The 14,693-nt window shown below is 40.0% G+C and overlaps 1 protein-coding gene across 2 annotated transcripts in view; it reads left to right on the top strand.

Annotated features, from left to right (window-relative positions):
- The window catches only part of EFL1 (elongation factor like GTPase 1), a 151,078-nt gene extending 142,112 nt beyond the window's left edge, over nt 1–8,966 (top strand). For both annotated transcript variants that reach the window (XM_005307231.5, XM_065559341.1), the window contains exon 20: nt 8,608–8,966. In XM_005307231.5, coding sequence (XP_005307288.2) covers nt 8,608–8,796 — 189 coding nt within the window. In that variant the 3' untranslated portion in view covers nt 8,797–8,966. The remainder of the gene's footprint in view (nt 1–8,607) is intronic.
- The last annotated feature ends 5,727 nt before the right edge of the window (nt 8,967–14,693 follow it).

Raw genomic sequence — 14,693 nt, 5'->3', positions numbered from 1 at the left:
TTTTGTAAGGGAGTTGGTGAACACAAGAGGTTAGCCATTATTCTGTCAGAATTTTCAGCATGTATTTCATTGATGTATTTAATTATAATGGAATTTTAGTAGTGTCTTGCTTGTAGTCTAATCTTAAATAAAGAGAAAATATAGATTCCAAAAGCTTTATATAAAGTAGATCAGTGAAATAATTATTACATGGCAGAATAAAAACACTTCCATCATAAACAGTTTGCTTTGCATTTATGAGATCCCATTCTCAAAATCTGTTATCAGCAAAAGTGTGCTCTAGTTCATTTTATTGTATCGTTTTATATTGATGCATTTAGAAAAGTACTTCACCTGTAATGAAGAAAATTGTTTTAATGATCCATTACCTAAATGCTCAATCAAAATATACTTTTTAAAAGCCACAATTTTTAATTAGCTTTGCAAATCAACTTTAAAAACATTTTTTCTTCTAATTATAACGTACACCCTTTTGAGAAGTAGCCATTTTCCACTCTGAGATAGTTGCATAGCTGTGGATTGCCATTGTCCTCCCTACTACTTGTTTTGAACATTGACCAGATTGTTATCTAGTGTTGGGTCATGCTACTGTAAAAATGAGCTCATATATACTAATGAGAACTCTTAGTTGCGTAATGAAAAGAAAAATGTTTATTTCTGTAACTCTGTCAAATTGCATCCACTGTAGTGGCATTTTAAAATATGTTTCTGGATTTCTTGCTATTCTGTCAAAAGCATTTATTCCATAATGGCAGGAAAACCATAATCACAAAGATTGAAAAAAATATCAAGTGAAGTTTACATTTTCAATTACAATGTTTATTATTTCTCTCTATATATAGTGCCTCCCAGCAATGTCTCTTAGACAGTATTAGAATTACAAGTGTGAATAGTTTCGTGTGGCCTCTGGTCAGCATTTTCAATCCCCAAGTGGAGGATGGGCATAGAAAACAGGGCAGAGTAAAGGTTGTTAGATTGTTAACTGAATTTCCTGATTTTTTTTTTTAACTGTAACGTTTTATTGTTCTAGGGCAGTATATTCTCAACCCTAATTCTGTTTTGACAGAGGTTTTTGTGTGGGAATATAACAAAATTTTCCATTGCAAAAAGCAATGTTAATAAACTGTCATATTTAACATGTATGTGCAGTATAGTTTGGCATGTCTGTTTTTAAAATGTATTATAAGCTCTATTTTTATCTTCTATTTTAAAGTTTTGCACTGCAACAAAAAGTATTTGGAAACTTACAAAGGAATTTTAAGTGAAAATGACTTGACGCATAAGATAAATAACATTTGTGGATGTCTTTTTTTTTCTCTCCAAGATCAACCTTTGCTTTCTCTTAAGCAGCTCAGACTATCCCAAAAGGATTGTTCCATTGAGAACATAATGAATCATTTAGGGTTCTGTTTTGACAAAAATTCCATTTCAGCCACATAGACATCGAGGGCTTTTTCTTGTGTGGCCCCCAAATATACAAACAGTAGTTCAGGAGCCAAAAACTTACTCAGCACTGCTCCCATGGAACCTATGCCCAATGTTCTGACAGCTCCCCAATGGAAGCAAACTGATGAGAACTGCTCTGCAGTATTATAGGGAAGTGTTTCATCCTTATGCCTGCCTGCACTCTGTGAACAGGGTATGGATCATGACGGTCACCACCTGATACATTCATCTGCTTCAGTCCATTGGCTGACTGTGACTAAGAAATAGATGATCTCTCTTCTGTGCTCTTGCCTTCACCCCACTGAGTCAGGGATATTTCACAGACGGACAATGTAAAGTTTTCTTTTTCTGTGCCTCACACAAGAGTTCTGCACACTGTTAGGGCCATACTTCTGTGGCTGCGTTGGTGACTTCTCAGGGCAAATGCACAACTTGTTTCCTGAATTCCAGTAGACTCTTTCTATTTGTATCTTCTTTGCTATAATTTAGCATGATATTATCTAACATGCCCACTCCAGTCATGTCTTTTGGTAACCTATTGTTAACTGGTACTACAAGGTGGTTATTTTTTCTTGGAGCCTGTTCCGACGCAGTCTACTTTGCTGAGAGCTAGAAATGCCTGTGAAGTCCATAGCATCCATTCCTTCATCAACAGAAGAGGCATCCAAGCATAACATTTTAGTTAATGTTAGTGAAATAACTTCTTCCTACATTAATGGAAAAATGTGTCCGTCTTAGGTTTTTCTCAAGCACCCATCAACATAGTATCTAAACATTTCCCAATTAAATTAGATCTGTATAATGAGGTTTCTAATAGTCTCCATAGAGTGTTCTGTCATATCCCTTCCTTGGTCAGAGGAGGCTTTTCTTGAGGCATATTGTGTGTTCACATGCATGTGTGCGTGCCTGGGTTAATCTTCCTGCTATGATGGGGAAGCTTCAGCATAGTAGAGCAATTAGCAACATGCCTTGTAAGTGGCCCGAGTCTGGATCATTCTAATCTTTTTTGGAAGTTCTTTGCGCAGCCAAATTCCCATACTTATAAGCATAAACAAGAGACCGTCTTTGTGTTTTAAGTGTAGATTATGAGAGTATGAGTTCTTGTTCAAAATATCAGAATGGCTATGCATCATGAGCTTGTGAGCCTTGGTTAATCAGAAGTGCCACTGCCAGAGATCGTAGAAATGTGCAGATTTAGGTTATTTTCACAGATATTCCTGTGGTCAGTCAATCACAAATGTGTATATGAAAAAAACATCTAGTCCTGTTTGGGAAGCTAATTTTCATACTAATATATTATAGTGCACTGATTTTTTTCCTTGGTCTTCCGCCAGACCACCATGTGAGCATGTTCGGTTTCCACCAACAGAAGTGGGAGTTTGGGTGTAACTTTGTGTATGAGTCGCCCCCTTTATTTCACTGGGATTATGCGCACGCTTAATTTTAAGCACATGTTTGGCTCAGGGTCAGTGGGCCCAGCGCTTTGCAAGATTGAGCCTACGGTGCACTTTTAAGTCACCTTGTCCAAAATATCCATTTCCAGCTTTAGTCAGTGTAACCTCATTATGAAACAGATACTGCATGATTTACAGTGCAATGTAATTTCTTACTTTTGAATTACACTAAGCTTCATAATTTACAAATATGTCAGCAAAACTGGGCTTTCTAAAACCTGGGGGTTTAAATTAATAGTTTATAAAATGTTACGCTTTTAGGCACTTTTTCTTCATATTTTTCCAATTTTAAGTCAATATCTCCTTATCCTATTTTTGTTAGTTCAATTTAAATAGTTTTAAATGGCCCTCCTTGTCTTAAAATGTTATATGGCAGTTAAAAACAGGGTCAAGTACAATAAATACAATAAGACTCCTTCCCCTCCCCCCCACACTTAAAAATTCCAGATTTGGGGCTGAAAACTGCCTAAAATTGGAAGTGCCTGGTCTTTTTGTCTGAGTGCTACGACAGCTCTAACCTTGTATTTCAAAAATCCATTTAAAATAATGTCCTTGATTATTGTGAGAAAAATAATGTGTAAAACACAATTGATATTTACCTATACTACTGTTCTCAATAATTCATGGGATTTAATTAAAGAAACAGACTCCAGATTACCTTTGTCTTTTATAAAAAGTATTGATTACCCCAACAGAAATTAATGCAGTGCTTTGATGATTATTAGAAACTTAACATACGATTTTGAAACTTATCAACTGAATAACCTAAACTGACATTCATGGTCAAATTTATCATTCAGTATTCGCATCTAACATTCTTGCAAGGTGACCTTGTTATAGTTACAATTAAGTTCCTCAATGCCTTATTAATTCCAGTTACTTTTAGGCTTCTTCATAGATAATAGTCCACTAATGGAAAGGAAAAGTTGAATCTCAGGACTAAAGCCCCATACAATTTTGGTTAATTACCCAAACATCAATTCACCAAGGACCATTTCCCAGATTTGATTACACACACATTTTATATGAGCCTAAGATTTGATGAACACTCTTAATGATTTAGGACTAATTCCTTGAACCTATGATAAAGTTTACTAAGTAAGAATAAGTCTAAAGTGGATTCTTAAATTTAATCCTTAGAACATTCATGTATACATCTATAACTTCTAAATTCAGTATGATAGCCGCTAACGGTAGTAAAATCAAAAGAGTTTCATTATTGCATCAAGTATCAGGGGGTAGCCGTGTTAGTCTGTATCCACAAAAACAACAAGGAGTCCAGTGGCACCTTAAAGACTAACAGATGTATTTGGGCATAAGCTTTTGTGGGTAAAAAACCCACTTCTTCAGATGCATGGAGTGAAAATTACAGATGCAGGCATTATTATACTGACACGTGAAGAGAAGGGAGTTACCTTTCAAGTGGAGAACCAGTGTTGACAGGGCCAATTCAATCAGGGTGGATGTGGTCCTCTCCCAATAAATGATGAGGAGCTGTCAAGTCCAGGAGAGGCAAAGTTATTTTTGTAGTGAGCCAGCCACTCCCAGTCCCTATTCAATCCCAAATTAATGGTGTTAAATTTGCAAATGAATTTTAGTTCTGCAGTTTCTCTTTGAAGTCTGTTTCTGACATTTTTGTGTTCAAGTATGGCTACTTTTAAATGTGTTATAGAATGTCCAGGAAGATTGACGTGTTCTCCTACTGGCTTTTGTGTGTTAACATTCCTGATGTCCAATTTGTGTCCATCTATTCTTTTACGTAGAGACTGTCTGGTTTGGCCAATGTACATGGCAGAGGGGCATTGCTGGCACATGATAGTATATATAACATTTAGTAGATGTGCAGGTGAATGAGTCCCTGATGGTGTGGCTGATGTGGTTGGGTCCTCTGATGGTGTCGCTAGAGCAGATATGGGGACAGAGTAGGCAACGAGGTTTGTTACAGGGATTGGTTCCTGGGTTAGTGTTTCTGTGGTTTGGTGTGTAGTTGCTGGTGAGTATTTGCTTCAGGCTGGGGGGCTGTCTGTAAGCGAGGACTGGCCTGCCTCCCAAGGTCTGTGAGAGTGAGGGATCGTTTTCCAGGATAGGTTGTAGATTGTTGATGATGTGCCGGAGAGGTTTTAAGCTGGGGGCTGTATGTGATGGCCAGTGGTGTTCTGTTATTTTCCTTGTTGAGCCTGTCCTGAAGTAGGTGACTTCTGGGTACCCGTCTCACTCTGTCAATCTGTTGCATACCTTATTGCATACTCTTTCAGTGTACAGAATTCCAGAATCACAGCTGATGATAGCACTGTACTAAAAGTTCAAACACAGTAGTCTGAGTAGTACTTGTCTGTATTTGGGCTTGACTGTAACTGGATCTTTCATTCACACATACAAACACAGAGTTATTGATTTAAGTACTTGTATTCAGGACATGATTAACAAAAAATTGCATCATTATCCAGTGGGAAAAGATCTGTGTTACCTATTACAAGATCTTGCTTATTTGTCCACATTTAGCTGAACTTATAGTTCAGCAATTGACAATTAAAAATTGTATTACAAATGTAAATGAAGGAGCTAACTGTAATCTTTAGTCTAGGGTTCTAGCAGGCATTCCTTATAGCAGTGTTTCCCAAACTTGGGACTCCGCTTGTGTAGGGAAAACCCCTGGCGGGCTGGGCCGGTTTGTTTACCTGCCGCATCCACAGGTCCAGCCGATCGCGGCTCCCACTGGCCGTGGTTCGCCGCTCCAGGCCAATGGGGGCTGCAGGAAGCGGTGTGGGCCCAGGGACATACTGGCCGCCGCTTTGAGCAGCTCCCATTGGCCTGGAGCAGCGAACCGCGGCCAATGGGAGCCGCAATCGGCCGAACCTGCGGACACAGCGGATAAACAAACCGGCCCGGCCCAGCCCGCCAGGGGCTTTCCCTACACAAGCGGCATGGGAAACACTGCCTTATAGAATTTAACAGGTAGCTGTATTCATGATAAATCTTATGATGTTTCCATTAAGGATTTCTGCGTGACTTCAATCTAGGATAATCAAGTTTTCTCCAGTCTCCTGTCCAAATATGTTCTTCAGCTTAAGAAAAGCAATTAATTGGAACCAGCAGCCCTATTCTTTTTTGAGGGGTACATCCCCCATGCTATGTCTCTTCCAAGAAAAGATCTTTAATGAGTCAGTGTAGAAGACGTGTTTAAAGTGTCTTTGTACAAGAATCCAACAGCAACAAAGGGCACCTCCAGGTTACCAGACCTTCATGTTATCAGGTGTTTATTTCTTGGCTTTTTGGACTTCCAAGAACTCAACAATAATTGCTCTGACTATCCAGCATAAAAGTCAACATAGAGGCCTATTGTGGGATTCACAAGGAGGGTCTTAGGCACTGCAACACCTCACTTTTAGGCACCATGCCTGCCTAGTGGAATCTACAGTCCCAAGTTCTGCACCTCGGCTCCCTCTACAATGCATGGGGAGAGTTAGGCACCCAAAAAGGGATTCACAAAAGCCAGCACATTGAACAGAGAGCTGCTTGAGTTAGCTAGAAAGAAAAGCTAAGGACAGGGATGTGGCCTGCCTAAGACCTGCCCCTCAAATGGAGGTCGTGCCTAACTTCAGGGAAGAAGACACCTAGCTCCACTCAGGATTCACAACTGCGAACCCTCTCCTAGAGTTAGGCACCTAAGCTGAGTCAATCCTTAAAAAAAGAGGCTGCACCCCTTATAACCTTTAGCCTAGTGGTTAGAGCATTCACCCAGGAGATGGGAGGCTTGGTTTGAATCCCCATGTCAGGGACTTGAACTTGGTTCTCCCACCTCCCAGGAGGGTTCCCTAACTACTGGGCGGAAGGTGGGTATAAGTGTGCTCAAAGCATGCAACCTGGATCCGGACCGAGAGACAAGATAGGCAGGGAAACATAGTTTGTGAATCCTGCTGGGGCTTAGGCATGATTTAGATGGGCAGTGTCCAGACTGAAGTGTCTAGACTGCTGGGCAGTGTCAAGACTGAAGTGTCTATGCGCATGCCCAGCCACCAAAATTGAGGCACCTTAAGTACTTCAGCAGTGGCAAGTTAGGTGCGTAGAGACTTTACATCCCTGCAGGGTTATGCAGCAGCTGAGTGGTGATTTTGTGAATGACAGTGGTGCCTAAAAGTTGAATGGTGGTCCCTAAGTCCCCTTTGTGAATCTGGCCTGTACCGACCCAGCCTGTGGTTTGCTTCATTCAGTTAGTGAGTTAAAAGTTGTCCATTCAACTCTTTTCTGTAATGTGTTCTTTAAAAAAATATGAATTCAAATTATAAGATCCAATATTACTTATTTCTTCACACACAAAATATTCCATTTGTTCTGACCTAATAAAGAGAAATGAAAATACTTTGTCAGACCCTATTTACCTTTTAAATTCGTAATATTAACACTGCTTATTGTAGTTAATATCCATAGGTTGTGTGTGTCATTTTTACACTGTGTAAGGAAGCATACTGGACCAGTTTCAGTCCGGTGTAGTGCTACTCAAGAGCACAGAGAATCTTTATAATGAAGTACCCTTGGCTATCCCTGGTAGCCCACCATTGAATGGATGGTGAATATGAATACCATGTATCATTATATGATAAAAAGAGTCTCCCAGTCTCTGCCCAGGGTGAAGTGGGGAAGGCTTCAAGGAGTATGCAGGGGAATTCTACACCTCTGCCAGTCTTTCCATGCTGAGTGTTGGGGTTCTGGTAGGGTGACCAGACAGCAAGTGTGAAAAATCGGGACGGGGGTGGAGGGGTAATAGGAGCCTATATAAGAAAAAACCCAAATATCGGGACTGTCCCTACAAAATCGGGACATCTGATCACCCTAGGTTCTGGTCAGAGGCTGGGATAAGGACATGTCTGTTTAGTCCATGACTAAGTAGATCCACCAACCAAAACCTCCTATAGAGAAGGCGTCACAAGGTCCACAGACATTATGACAGACTTTAGGTTACAAGAGCAGCTCCAGCGGCAAGCTTTAACTCCAAGAATGAGGAATTCATCTCTCCCCAGGCCTTGCCAAGAACCCCGGCTGGTTTTACTAAGGTTTTGCGCAGGGATAGAGGAATCTGAGACATAGAAATGAGTTGTTTCAGAGTAGCAGCCGTGTTAGTCTGTATCCGCAAAAAGAACAGGAGTACTTGTGGCACCTTAGAGAGTAACAAATTTATTAGAGCATAAGCTTTCGTGGACTACAGCCCACTTCTTCCGAAGAAGTGGGCTGTAGTCCACGAAAGCAATAAATTTGTTACTCTCTAAGGTGCCACAAGTACTCCTGTTCTTTTTATAGAAATGAGTGTGTTTTCTCAGTGCAATGCCAGTAAAATCACAGGCAGGGCAAATCCAACAAAAATCTAAATGAGAAGTGGCTTTTAGAATGAGTTTTTTAGTTTGATTTTAATGCCTCTATGGTAGTTTTGCCAAATCTCTGCTTTTTTGAGATATCCAAGAACAAATGCATAAAGCTAAGTTACAAAAAGTGAATACTTCACTCACTGAACATGTTAAAAAAGCTTAAATGTATTTGGCTTGAATAGCTTATTGTATGCCACCTAGGAAGCCATACCCACCTTTTTTTTTTTTTTTTCCAGATTTGTCACTTCTAAAAAAATGGTCATTTAGAACACAAAAACTTACCTGAAATGCTCTAATCTGCTTTTTAAAAAATTAATGTCCCCCTTTCTAAAATTTTCTCTTTTTAGATAATTTCAGGCGACCCATTCTGGGTACCAACTACTGAGGAGGAATATTTGCACTTTGGGGAAAAGGCAGACTCTGAGAACCAGGCCCGCAAATACATGAATGCTGTGAGAAAGCGAAAAGGACTTTACATAGAAGAAAAAATCGTGGAGCATGCTGAGAAGCAAAGAACTCTCAGTAGAAATAAGTAACTCCCTCTACTTTCAGTTCTACACTAACTCAGCTAAGTGCAGGTGGATTATTTTCTGTACAGCAGATTCAAAATGCCATCTTGGACTTGCTGTTTTACACAAGATTTCTTATATGCTGTAATTTGTCTGTGGCTTCAGTTTTAATAAACGTGAGCCTTTCCAACCTTTTATAGAGAGACTACAGTTTGTGTAATTTATTTGAATGAGACGTAGCAAGAAATTCAATGGAATTATTCTCTCCAATTTTAAGACTCTACCCCAGCTGCTGTCCTAGGATTGCAAGTAATTTGCTTAAACTTTCTTTCTAATTTATCTGATGTAATCAAAACTAGACCTGGTCCAGTTATTCATTGCAAATAAATTAAGCAATGAATTTAGCTCTTTTCTTCTGTTCTTGACTGTGTTGCAAACTGAGCCTGATTTCTCTTAATGCATTTATTGTTCACAAGTATTTGCCATAACTACAAATTTCAGCCAATGTGATGTTCATGAACTGCTTACTCTGCACTATTCATGGTGTGTGAGTTGTCATCTAAATCATATGGCATTCTTTCTGCTCCCAGATTGGATTATTTAAACTCTTCCAAGAGGGGAGAGAGGAATAGCAAACAGGAAAGAGTGAATACGCCTGTTAGCGCGTGGATACCCCTGTTACTCACTTGAATACTATTGTTTGTACAAAGAACCAAATATTTGTGTCAACAAAACCTCATTCATATACATGTTTGCAAGTAGTCGTAGTTCACCAGCACTCTTTTTGCAGCTAATCACAATAAAGTTGCACAGTTCATTAGCCTGTTTTGCAGATAACTTAATAAAAATTCTTAAGTTATATGTTCTGAATAACCCATGCTGACAGGGAAAACAATTATAAAGTAGGCTTTGTTTTTAAAAAACAAGGTTTTGTTTGAAGGGGGGAAATATTCAAAATTAGATTTTTCAGTTTTTAACTACTGTAACCAATTGAACTTTGCGATCAGTACAAGGTGACAGACTTGCCAATGTCACCCGTTCTTAACGCCAAAAATTATAAACAAATTTTGAGCTAATGTGAAAGCGTGGAACTAATAGCACTGGTTTGGTAGTGTTGTGTGAGCTTCCTCATAGCTCTGCTCAAACACCTCAAACGTTACCGGTTACACCCTTGTTGTGATGTGACTCTCAACTGTAATTATTACTATTTATTTATTTGCATTGCGATATCAACTAGGAGCCTGTTGTGGATTAGGATTCCCTTGTGGTAGGCACTGTATAAACACATAGCAAAAAGATGGTCCCTGGACCTACCTTGAACAACTGCTGTTTGTGCTGACCACTAAATTCATTGTAATTTGTGATTTAATTTGGATTTAGATTCTGCTTTCTGGAGGTGAAAGGCTGGTGCATTAATGTACCGTATCACCTAGAGCCAAACATGATAAATACTCTATTAATCTGAAATTTCAGCTCTGTTGGATTTACAAGCTGCTTCCGTTCCACAGCAAAAGATTCCCACCACTGTTCAAAAGTCCTAATATTTTGCGACAGTGGCTACATGAAACTCTGCTTTGTCTTATTTTATACTGTTCCCCAGCATAGATCCATCAAAAATCTCAAATAATTAAGTTTAGGCAGCTGGTCTCTCTGAACTAACTATTAGCTTGAGCTGTGCACTCTCTCACTCATTTATACATACTCACACTTACAATAAAAGAATTTCTGCCCACTCAGCCTTAGAGTAGAAAATATTTCAAACACAGTGAACCTTGAATCCAGTGAAGGTGACTCCCTTTAGGAAAGTATACAAGATGTTTTGCTATTTGATTCAGGCATCTGTGTGGTAGTCAGAAGGCTCTAATATGGGTCAGAACTAAATTAACATGAAAAGAAATTCTTCAGTGACTGTAACTTGCTGTTGAAAGAAATAGAAAGCTGAAAAGAGGAGGGAAAACATACTACATAAGGTATCCACTCATTTAATTGTTAAGTGTTTAGAACTCTGCAGCCAAGGGGAGATGAGTATTGTGTATTCAGGAGGATTTAAGGCTAAATAATCCAGATAAGTATCCTCGGAAGGCTGTTGATATTTCATAAAGCTGAAGGGGGATAAGTTCTTTAGAGTCTTCTGCCAACTATTTTTAGAACCTTACTGCAAATAGTGAAGAGGGTGGTATGTATCAGTTTCAAACAACCATAAAGCCATAGTTGTCAAGGTTATTTTCTTCCCAGAATATCTCCACATTTTTAATACGCTACTACCGGGCACTATTCCTTTAGCACCTACCTGGCATTTCCATGTATACATTCTGAGTGGCAATTAGAGAAAGTAGTCAGAAGTAATTTATATGGCCAGTGCTCCCTAAGGTAAAGGCAACTGTTACTTGTTGCACAAGTGTATCATTGATGTAATGTTTAACTTTTACTGAAATAGTGACCGTTTTTCTTATCCAACCTCTTTGCTTTCATTATAGAAATATGTTTCACCTTAAGATTTGATTGAAACCTAATTCAAGCAGATGAAACATTACTCGCTCTAGAAGGTTGATCCATAAATTATTTGTCTTCTGAGCAGTGCCTACATGAGATGCATGGGTAAAACCTCTCATTTTGCCCACGTTCAGCAACTCGTCAGGGGTGATTCTAGAATATTTCAATGGTTTTGAGCTATTCAACTTGAATAACCAGGGAGAGGCTATTTAAATATTTTATTTTGCCGTAATTTTCATATTTTGCCATGGTCTGTCTTCAAGTGCATCAAAAAATGGTAGTATGAGAGTAATGTAAGATGCTGCTATACTGCATGTTTGTAAATGATCATGTAATGAATAAAGTTGAGTAACTTTCTTGGACACCTGCTCAACCTAAATAGTTTTTAAATAAAATGTATTGAAATAAGTAACCTAACGGAGAAAATGGAACTAACCTGGAAACACTCTAGCAACTTTATCAAGGATCTGATTTCTTTAATAACAGCCACTGTCGGGGGCGGGGGGGGAGGGAGGGGGGAGAGAATCTGATTGCCTATGAAGCATGAATCCCAAACCACACTTCTCTTTTTTGTTCCAAAAGCAACTCCGTGGAGCAGTTTTTCCCTGCTTGTTACATGCATATGACAATATGACAGAGTTTTGGAAACTCTCTGCTAAGCGTGACAAATAATTTGCTGATGAAGCAAACCATGGTCAGATTTAATTGGGAGAGCTCAACCATTAAATCAACTGATCCTCCATTGCCAGCTTTATTGCTAAATGTAATGCTTGATTCAAATAAATACAAGCCGCTTTTAAAGATGTATTTCTCAGCCTTTATTTTTCCAGGCATTTTTAAGTTTTCAGTAGCAGATCCTCAGCTGAGGTAAATTGGCAAAGCTCCAGTGACTTCAGTAGAGCTGTGACCACTTGAACCAGCTGAGGGTCTGCCCCTTAGTGTGCAAAAACACATCAAGCTTCTGCATAGCTGTGCAGTTATAACCCTTCGCAGAGCAATAACCATTCCTGATGCCCCAGATTATTTTGCATCATGATGTGAACAAGCAGGAGTAGGCATTGGGTTTACTTGGAAAAAACAAGGCCCATCCAGTGGCAATCAAATCCCTTATCATGGTTGTCTATAGGGTCCTCCTTTTATCTTTTTACATTAGGAAACATTTCCGTTTCTCAAACACTAATCATTTAGTAGATTAACCTGTCTTTTTGTTTTACCGCAGAGTGCAGCAAACTTCACTTTCAGCTAAAAGACTAGAACACTAGGTTAATAATAATCAAAGCATGGCAGGCATGTTGGGCAGTATGGTCTTTTTCCTGCTTCTCATTTTTCTGTATTAGCTTAGGAATTAGGCAGTCCCTAGAGTGTTACAACAGGGGAGGTGGGGAAGGGGGAGAAGACATATGGGCAAGAAGCAGACTTCTTCTGCACCAAAATGTATAATTCCAAAACCAGCTCTGGTTAAATAACTATCAAGCCCCCTGGTTCTTGAGGACTAACCCACCCTTTTTTTCAGGGTACAGGATAGTATATTATACTTGGAATCATACTCAGAGAGAAATAGAGCACCTCACTCATTCACAAGGTCTGTAGTGCTTGTCATTGGACCTAATGAGAAGAGCGAAATATAGAGCTATACACTGCATAAGACAATTTTGAGCCCTGAATGGCAGTTTTGGATGTAGCTGATTTGGGATTCTCCCCTTAATTTGGTCAAGTTTTTATTTTGATAGGGCAGATGGATTTTCAAAGTATTTGGACTCCAAACGTTAACTGGTTTGGGGTGAACCTCAGATTTGCAAATTGGGTTTGGCTAAGCATCCAAAAGTTCGGATGTCCTCTGAATTTGTTGCAATGTATAGTAGATCCATGTGCTCTTCCCTGATTGTCCATGATGGAAAGTAACCAATATGCCAAGAGAGCTGCAGTGGGCGTGTGTGTTGGTGGGTGAAAGTAGCACAGTTCAGGCACCTTGCCATTTTGTCAGAACATCTGTGTTGGCTCCTGGGGCAGGTGGAAAAAGAGGGTGGGGTCAGGGATTGGAGTAGATGACACACTAAGCAACATGATTTCCCCCACCTCCCATGAAAATTTGTGGGCTTGATCCACTGAAAAAGTTGCAGGGTTACTGCTTGAGGGAATATTAATGTTACTGGTGATGTTCTGTCAGTCCTACTCAGATTTAAAGGGAGCAGTGAGTTAAGTGCTTTGCTGCTTCTGGACCTACCATGCTGCCATATCGAGGGAAAAGGGTGTGCTGCCTGGAAGCAAGAAGCCACCAGCTGCCTGAGATCAGTAAGACTGAGGGTGCAGTTCTCTGCAGGGCATCAACCTTTACTGTCTTTTTAAGCCCCACTCCTGTATGTTCCTCAGTCCCAGAGACTGGTGAGGAATGGGGGGAGTAACATATGTAGACTCCACATCTCCAGTGGAGCCATGGAATTCAAGCATTAATTTGTTCCCCTTGCATGTTTTTGTGCAGAAGGAAAATATGACCGGTAGTTTGCACTTGTGCACATAAAAGTAGCTGCTTTCATCAGAGACCTTCGAAGTGCTTTAGAAACATTAATGAATTATGCTTCACGTATAATCCCTTCATGGCAGAAAAGTATCTTCTCACAGAAGAGAAAATGGAGGCACAGTTGGGTAACTGCTCAAAGTCTCTCTCAGTGATCTGGTGCCATTGCTGGGAATAGAACCAAAGCTTCTTTCAGGCAAAATGCTTTGAACTGAAAGTATTGAGATTATGCTTTTTCATGAGATGTCCACCTATTTCTCATTGTGACCTGGTTAAAAATACTGAGAGTCTTTCTTGGTTTTCTTTAGAAACAGAAGTGGAAGTGCAGGGAAGATGTGAATGAACTGACTTATTTTTCCAGTGGAGGGCAACATAAATGATTAGGGGGCTGGTGCACATGACTTATGAGGAAAGGGTGAGGGAACTGGGCTTATTTAGTCTGCAGAAGAGAAGAGTGAGGGAGGATTTGATAGCAGCCTTCAACTACCTGAAGGTGGGTTCCAAAGAGGATGGAGCTAAACTGTTCTCAGTGGTACCAGATGACAGAACAAGGAGCAATGGTCTCAAGTTGTAGTGGGGAAGGTCTAGGTTGGATATTAGGAAAAACTGTTTCACTAGGAGGGTGGTGAAGCACTGAAATGGGTTACCTAGGGAGGTGATGGAATCTCTATCTTTAGAGGTTTTTAAGACCCGGCTTGACAAAGCCTATGTTGGGATGATTTAGTTGGGGTTGGTCCTGAGTACTGGCTTGGCCGCAGGTTGGTTCAGAGATTGTTCAAACCAGTTTATCCATCCTTACTGTTAAAAAACATAGGTCTAGGGCAGGGATCTCAAATACGCGGCCAGGGGCCTCATGCGGCCCGCAGAGCTCTTCCCTGCGGCCCGCCAAGCTCCCCATGCCCTCCCCCCCAGTTAC

This window comes from Chrysemys picta, chromosome 10 (assembly GCF_011386835.1).
Source record: "Chrysemys picta bellii isolate R12L10 chromosome 10, ASM1138683v2, whole genome shotgun sequence".
Lineage (NCBI taxonomy): Eukaryota > Metazoa > Chordata > Testudines > Emydidae > Chrysemys > Chrysemys picta.
The sequence above is the reverse complement of the archived record's forward strand: the minus strand, read 5'-3'. Positions and strand labels throughout refer to the sequence as shown.